General features: G+C 34.0%; 1 protein-coding gene across 1 annotated transcript; it reads right to left on the reverse strand.

Moving 5' to 3' along the window:
- LOC104787474 (probable purine permease 18) lies at positions 4,615 to 5,987 on the reverse strand. The gene has a single exon (XM_010513065.2). The coding sequence runs from the start codon at positions 5,912 to 5,914 to the stop codon at positions 4,739 to 4,741; it is 1,176 nt and encodes a 391-aa protein (XP_010511367.1). The 5' UTR covers positions 5,915 to 5,987; the 3' UTR covers positions 4,615 to 4,738.

Consider the following 8,762-nt stretch of genomic DNA (forward strand, 5'->3'; position numbering starts at 1 on the left):
GAGGCTTAGTTCTTCTGTGGCAAAGGTAAGTGCATGACCATGGCTTATCTAAGCTAGAGGATTCTTTAATCTGCTTGTTGTGTGTTGTTAGGCTTGTTAGATCGTTGCTATGGACGTTAGGAAGCTTTCTTGTGGCTTGGGATCAAGTTTTGTGGTTGTAGGAACAAAGATCTAGCGAGAAGCTTCGGGGAAATCACGGTGCTCGACGTTGTGTCGATCGATGCATATCTTGCATCGGTCGATGCAAGTGCGAGGACGGTGCGTAAAACTCTAGGGTTTTCGTGTTACGTCGNTGGTGGGGGAGAATTGTAACACCCGCGAACCGGAATCCCAGTTTAGGGTGTGCATCGATCGATGCAGTGGCAGCATCGGTCGATGCTGGTTCAATTCTCTGCGTTTTGACTTAAGTCANACGTCGGTCGATGCTAAGTCCTGGTTTTTTATTCGTTGTTGTTGATTGTTGTGTGATGGTTATTGATACTCTATTGCTTGTGTGTATAGCCCAGTAGATGGGAGGATTGCCTTACTGAGTGTTTATAAAATACTCATGCATTGCAATATGTGTTTGTGGTGCAGGTAAAGGCAAAGTGTGAGCGTGGAATCCCGGCAATGAAGAGGAGGATGTTCTAGGGACTCGGTTTGATGTTGTCTGGCTTGCTAGGTTGCTAGAGTGGAGTCATTAGAACATTGCTAGGTTGCTGGTTCTATGATTTCTACTATTTGAGTATTGGATATTGTTGACGTTATGATTATTGGTTATTAATGGAATATTATTTTGGATATTGATTGGTATTGGTTTTCCGCTGTTGTTTGTGATGGTGGTTAGGTGGCTAGTGGGTATGGGACCACTAGTTGTAGTTTATTTATTATTATTATTATTATTTTATTATTTATTATTTAAAAAAGAAAAAAGGTCGGTCGTTTCAATATCAATACGTACTGGTGCATTACAAGCTGGTATGTACGATTTTGTTACTCTCTTTGGGTCAGCAAAGGAATCTGGCAATTGTATAGCTAGCTTTTGCAAATGAATAATCTTTTGGACCTCTGCATCACATGCTAGAGTCCGAGGATCTTGCCAATTTAAGAATGTTTGATTCCATGATAATTCTTTAACTAGCTTGCTTGTCTCTCCACCCAACATAGGAAAATCGGATTCTGTAAATTGACAGTCCGCGTAAATAAATCTCCTGTAGTTGGCTCAAGATACTTAATAATGGTGGGAGATTCATATCCAACATATATTCCCATCCTCCTTTGAGGTCCCATCTTAGTTCTCTGTGGTGGAGCAATAGGTACATAAACGGCACACCCGAATGTTTTGAGATGGGATATGTCTGGCTCATGACCTGTTAATAGTTGGGATGGTGAATATTTGTGTTCACTAGATGGCCTGATGCGTATGTAATACAGTGTGTCCCCAAGCCGACACAGGAAGCTTCGACATCATTAGTAATGGTCGAGCAATTAGTTGTATTCGTTTAATGAAGGATCCAGCTAATCCATTCTGTGTGTGGACATGTGCCACAGGATGTTTCACACTCACCCCCATGGACATACAGTATTCATTAAACGCTTGGGATGTAAATTCACCAGCATTGTCTAGCCGTATAGTCTTAAGTGGAAAATCTGGAAAGTCTGCTCTTAGTCTTATAATTTGAGCCAATAGCCTAGCAAATGCTAGGTTCCTTGTGGATAGCGAACAAACATACGACCATCTGGTAGATGCATCAATAAGGACCATAAAATATCTAAACGTCCCACAAGGTGGGTGTATTGGTCCACATATGTCCCTTTGTATCCTTTCCAGAAAATGCAAAGTTTCCTTAGTTACTTTTACTGGTGATGGCCTTACAATAAGTTTTCCTTGTGCACATGCTACACATGTGAGATTCTTAGGGATAACTTTTTTTTCTTTAAGAGTGTGCCCATTTGAATTCATAATTAGCTTACGCATCATGTTAGAACCCGGATGGCCAAGCTGGTCATGCCATAGAGTGAATTGTTCATTGAACATTTTATTCTTTGCCAAGTTAGCTTCTATCATATTTATCGTAGCTTGGTAAAGACTAGTGGCTAGTGCAGGTATAGTCTCTAGGACTCTCTTATGTCCTTGTACGATTTCAGTAATGTATAGGAACTCTTTGTTTCCTTCACCCTTTGTTTCAACATGGTAACCATTCAATCGAATGTCTTTAAAGCTCAATAAGCTTCTCTTAGAGCTGGGTGAATACAAGGCATCACTTAGTTCAAGATGTGTGCCATTTGGTAATAATATATGAGCCTGGCCGTAGCCCTCTATTAGGCTTGCTATACCCGCAATTGTACTAACATTGGCATTTTTCATTATGAGATTAATAAAATATCTCTTATCCTTCACGATTGTGTGGGTGGATCCACTATCCACCACAAGTACACTTTTGTCCTCAGCCATTTCTTCCACCATTTGGAGGTTGACTGGATTTGAACCGGAAGCTAAAGACCTCGGTTTTACCTTGAGTTGTTTCACGAACCTCGGCTTAGACACGAACAAGAAACCGATCACGAACAGGAACCGACCACGAAAGGATCTCTGAACCAGAAGCTGATCGCTCAACTTGGACGAACAAGAACTTTGTGGGCGGCGGTTTTTAGGGTTTTAGGGTAAGGGTTTTTCTCAGCTGGCTTAGGGCTTCGTTTCTCTCAAATCTTATTCACATTAATGAATCGAATGTTATATATATATAGGGATAGAAAAACCCTTAATACAAGACCGACTTAGAATAGGAAAAAGGTAATGGGCCATCGGCCATAGGCCTTACACACTTAGACAAAGTAACGGGCCGGTTATGGAAGTCCACTCCAATTGTTTTACAACATTCTCATCATTGTATTCAAATGTAATAATATCAATCTGAAGAAATGCCAAAAACAGTTGCGATTTTTCGTAGTACCTTTTCGTAATAACCTTTTCATATTTTTTTTGACAGAAAATTTCAACAGTTGCATCTCTTTAAAAAGTTGCGTCTATTAAATGTAGAGTTGTGTCTCTTATAAACAGTTGTGTCTATTCAAATGTTCACATCTTAATAAATTTATATATAAGTGACTTCTCATCATTGTATTCAAATTTTATTTTTTTATATATTTTTTGACAGAAATTTTTTACAGTTGTGTCTATTGAATATAGAGTTATTTCTTTTACAAACAATTGTATCTATTCAAATATTCGCATCTTTAGAAATCTATATATAAATAACTTCTCATCATTGTATTTAAATATAATAATGATAATCTTAAAAAATGCCAACAATAGTTGCAGTTTTTTGTAGTATATTTTCGTAATATATATATATTTTTTGACAGAAAATTTCAACGGTTACATCTCTCTAAAAAGTTGTGTCTGTTAAATGTAGAGTTGTGTCTCTTACAAACAGTTGTGTCTATCCAAATGTTCACATCTTTATAAATTTATATATAAGTGATTTCTCATCATTGTATTCAATTTTTTTTTGTTTTATATTTTTGACAGAAATTTTTTACAGTTGCGTCTCTCTAAAAAGTTACGTCTGTTGAATATAGAATTGTGTCTTTTACAAACAATTGTGTCTATTCAAATGTTCACATCTTTAGAAATCTATATATAAATAACTTCTTATCATTGTATTCAAATTTTCTTTATATTTGTATTAGTTAAAAGAGAATTTGTCAGAAATGACGTCTCCTTATTGTGAAAAATTTATTGCAGTTTTATATATTTTGTTAATCTTTTTAATATTTAATTATATTCAGTCTCTAGGTATACAACCATCTATTCATTGAGGGTTATAATTCTATTGGTATGAATCCAAACCGAAATTTTTGTTTTTAGCTGTTAAAAAATGTGGTTCAAGTTGATTTTTTAGAAAATGAGAGCATATTGGCTCTTATATGTTTGTTTTTTTTTCACAAGTATATATATATATATATATATATATATATATATACTTGTCTACTCCATGCTTTTTGATTAGAAAACTAATTGTATTATAGAAACAATATGGATTTCTATTTTTCTATTTCAAAAAAAAATATCTGATTATGAAATATCAAGATAAAAATAAAAATAAAATATCACAGTTTGTTCTATTATATTTTCTACAGTTGGGAATATTCAGTTTATTGGGAACTGGAAAACTGGTGATCAACAGAAAGATTGACAGTTGAGATGATTGTCCAATAAACTATCTTGACGACAAAGACTTATCTACAACTAGGCGTATCTATAACTTCATATAGGTTAAGGGAATTTGTATATTTAGTTCTAGTTTGTATAGCCTCTAAACTCTAATAGATAAGAATAAAAAAAATCATAATCTTTTTTCAAAAATCAAAGATCATATTAAACTAAACACATATATATAACCTAGTTCTGTAGTTTAGAGGCTATATATATCAGCTCTCCCATTCATTTGTAATCAAGTTAGAAAATTATTCCAAGTCATATTTCTTAAAATTCTTTCTCACATACTTTTAATCTTTCTCGGTCATTTTCTTCTACAAAGTTTATTCTTTTAATTACGATCAACCATATCAATGTATTCGTTTTCTTCCAACCATAGTGACAAATCCTCATTAACTGAGTATAGTAAAAAAAAAATCAAACTAAATAGAACAATTAACAAATATATTACACAAATTTCAGATCAATACAACATGTTTTGGATTCAGGAGAACAAGAACATATTTTCAAACAAAAACAAACATTTGACATGAGAGACTAAACTTCAATATTGTTCTCTCTTTGGTAAAGTTCCACCATGTTCTTCTTGTTTCTTTTGTGCAGAGTGTAGAAGTAAGATCCTAAAGCCACAACTGTTGCTATCAGAGTACCAATTCTATTCCAACTAAACTCATCATCCATAAAATCGAATGCCAACACAACAAACAAAGCCACAAGTGGCGCAGTACACATATGAACGACATCACCAAAGACACCCGAAACATAGAGCACCAAACCTACCAGTCCGACCGCCCAAACCTGCCACGACAAAGCCAACCCGATCAAACTCAAAAGGTAATACGTTTCTCCTTTCTTAAACCTCTCGCCGTCGCCTTTCAGTTCTTTAAACTCGCCACTCGCAAACAAACCCACGAGACAAACAACCGAGGCGACAAAAGAGACGCATATTTGCATCTCCAAGACCATTCTAAACACTTTCTTGTTACCATATCTCTTTGTCTTCACCAATAGCTTCTCAAACCCGAGTTGGATCAAACAGAGCGATAACGCGAAAGCAACAGATCCAGAAAAAGTTAACCAAGCTTGGATGTTGTAGAATTCTTCGTTTTCATCAGGCTCTCCTCCAAATTCAGGACTACCGAAAACATAAATCAAAATGGTGGTGATTATCGATAAGATAATCCATCTGGTAAACTTGAAACGGTTAATAAAGGCTGTAAAAATCGTGGTAAAGATCAACTGAGTCGCGGAAATCAGAGTGAAGATGCCATAGTTTGCGTATAACTTCCCGAGTGCAAACAATTTGCTGTGAGCAGCAACAAGAATACCAAGAACAACGTATAGGACGATGAGACGAAATGAGAGGAAACGAGTATTGTTGGTTTCTTGGTTAGATTTTGGTGAAGGGAAAATGAAAAAGAGAGGGATAAGGATTGGAAACGCAGCGTTTTGGACCAAAGCTTGCAACCATGTTCCTTTGTATTGTAGATCTTGGTCACTCTCTTCTCGGTTGTCTTGAACGTAGAAGAAGTTCAAGAGAAGCATGACGAGAGAATCTCCGAGCAAGACTAAGAAAAGACATAATAAAACAGAGATCCACCATTTCTTTTGATTTAGCTGCAACGATCTTCTTGGACTCAAGATTTGGTCTGGTTCTGGATTTGCTGATTCTTCTGTTGTTGTCTGTTTGGAAGGTTCGGTTATCTTCTCCATAAGTTTTTTCTTCTGGTCTCAATCTCTGAATGTAAGAAAATATATAAATTTCATTCTCTATGAACTGTTATATATATAGTAGTGTTTACAAATTTTGATAATGATTGAGAGGAAGAAGTGCGCGTTAAACAAACAACATGACTTGTTCCATCTTGGCGGCCATATAAAAACAATATCTCAAAACTTGCACGTAATCAAGTGATCCTTTGCCAGATCAGATTTGGTACTTTGAAAATGACTTCTCTCACTTTTGGACATAATAGACACATTTTGTACTTTCTACCATGCTATTACCGGAAACCTATAAATTGTTAATTCAAAGTTTCAAACACAATGCGCGAATTTTTTTTTATAAATTGATTTGCAATACGATTCGATTTGAATATAGTTAATCGAACTTAATATTAGAATACTTTTGATTACTTATAATTTATATTTACATAATCGCGAATCATGCACGAAGCTTAGTTATTTTATTGAAATGTGTAGAGTTACGTGTATACTATATACTAAATCGAAAGCACTTTGAATGTTGAACGTCGTCGTCCTAACAAAATTTTCCACAAAAGTTAATTAGTTTATTAAGTACTAGGATTTAACGACAATATTTTTAATTTTTATAATTTAAAATTTATATTATATTTATTTGTTATTTTATTATTGTTTTATTAATTTTAAAAATATAAAATTTTTCAGGTATTTGATATAAGTATTCAAAGTATAGGATTTTGTAGTGTTTTCAAGATTTTAATCCGTGTGGTATATGTATGGTCTAGTAATACATTTTATCTCCTGGTACACATCTAAAAGTGTTAAAAAAAAAAAATTCCACTTAACTTCCTATATGGGATTATTGTCAACCCGTCTCACCAAAATCAAAATAAAGGGGGTATTGGTTCATGATTTTAAGAAAATTTTAATGACTTTAAAATTGAGGATTCTAAGTGATTGTTTAGAAAGTTTTTTAAAATCTTGCTGATTTGTTTTTCCTAATCTTATAAAGTCTCTCCTAAAATTTCGTAAAATCTTTCTCAAAAAATATTGCACAATATTCTTTTGATTCAACGTTTCTGTGGAAAAAAAAAATATCTTGCTTATCTCATCTTTAATAAAATCATCTTTGGCAAAGTCATATATCTTTTATTCATCAACGCCTTTTGACGTAATTGATCTCCAAGTTACATGTACAACTAGACTTGCTCATCTTCTTTCTATGTATTAAAGTATTCTATCTTTGGTTGAATAATTGGTAACATATTGCAATTACGAGTGTTTGATTTTAAAAGGTTAGGATGTCTTTTTTGTTTAGATGATGACTAACGATAGTAACTACCTCGCTGTGTCACTCGTGTCCTAGGTTAGCTAAGCATATATGTAAATCCTTTTTTTCGCCAGGGTTTCAATTCGATTATGTGTTTGATCATCCCGTGTTCTTATATTGAATTATACTTTGGTTTTGTGTTCATGTATTATTATATATTCTTTATGTTATCTATATTATGTACGTTGGTTCATGTATTCTTACTCTTGAGTTGAGTATGAGCCACAATATTTTCTTCTGCATCTCGGTTTAGCTTGAAGCAATCCGTGAACACGAAAGTAGAATGTGTCTTGTCAGCTATCACAAGAAGCAACATTGGTTTTGCTACTGTTTCGAGTGAGATACAGCCATGAGCATCCAAATACTGCAGATTTGATGGAAGCACTGGAAAAGAAATGAACTTTTGACAATGCTTCTTCTCCCATTCTTTTTTTTTCCGGTGACCGGAGTCGTAACTCTGTCTTTTTTTTTTTGCTGGGTATATATATGAGGTTGGGAATTTACGACGTGATTGTAAATCCTCTCTCTCTTCTTTCTTTATCTCTCTTTCTTCTCAAAAAGTCATGAACTATGATTCACAAATCTTTCTATTTGATGAGAGTGTTTACATGACTTTTTTTATGAAGAAAAGAATATAGAATCCTAAACCAATAACATAATAGTTGAAGTCATTAACAATCCAAGATTCTTTTGTTTTATTTGAATAACATAAAACTTTTAATGACTTGATAAAACTCCTAATCCAATAACACTAGATTTATGAAGATTTTAGATAACTTTTTACAAATCCACAACTAATAACACCAAATTTTAAAAGACTTTTAAAAAGTCTTGATTGAATAACAACATATTTTACATAACTTTTTAAGTCATTAAAATTCTCTTTAAATCCTAAACCAATAACCCCCCTAAGTTTTTGCGTAAGAAAAATAATCAACATAAGTTTTTTTATCAAGTTTAATTATGTTAATTGTTTTACCAAATTAGCATATTTTTATAGTTTATAATTTTTTCATGTAAATATATATAATTTATGATAATTAATAGAATTTTAATTTTTTTGGTAATTCCTCAAAATATAAAAAATAAACCAAATTATATGGAGGGTTTTCAACATATTTAATGTGATATTTTATAATTGGATTTTCGGTTTAGGAAATTTATTAATGTTAATATAATTATGGAGATTGTAAACTTTTGTTATGGAAAATCTGTTGTATATCATTTAAATTTGAGAGATTCTAGTGTTGTACCCACGATCTACCATCTCGGGCAATAGGCAAGAGGGCCTAAGTCAGGCTTGCCTAATGGGCCGAGGAGGTGTTATTGATCGGCCCATCAGGCCCGGAGAAAGGAAGGGAGCACGGAGACGTTCCGTGCTCGACAGCTCGCAGCTCGGGCCCGGTCAAAGATTCCCGCATTTAAGAGGGTTAATTAGGCTGCGCGGATCGCGCACTATTAATTCCGTATTAATTGAGTAGTAAATGGGTCGGTATAAATATGTAAGGGGGAGGTCATTTGTAAAGG

Source organism: Camelina sativa, chromosome 5 (genome assembly GCF_000633955.1).
Source record: "Camelina sativa cultivar DH55 chromosome 5, Cs, whole genome shotgun sequence".
Taxonomy (NCBI): Eukaryota; Viridiplantae; Streptophyta; class Magnoliopsida; order Brassicales; family Brassicaceae; genus Camelina; species Camelina sativa.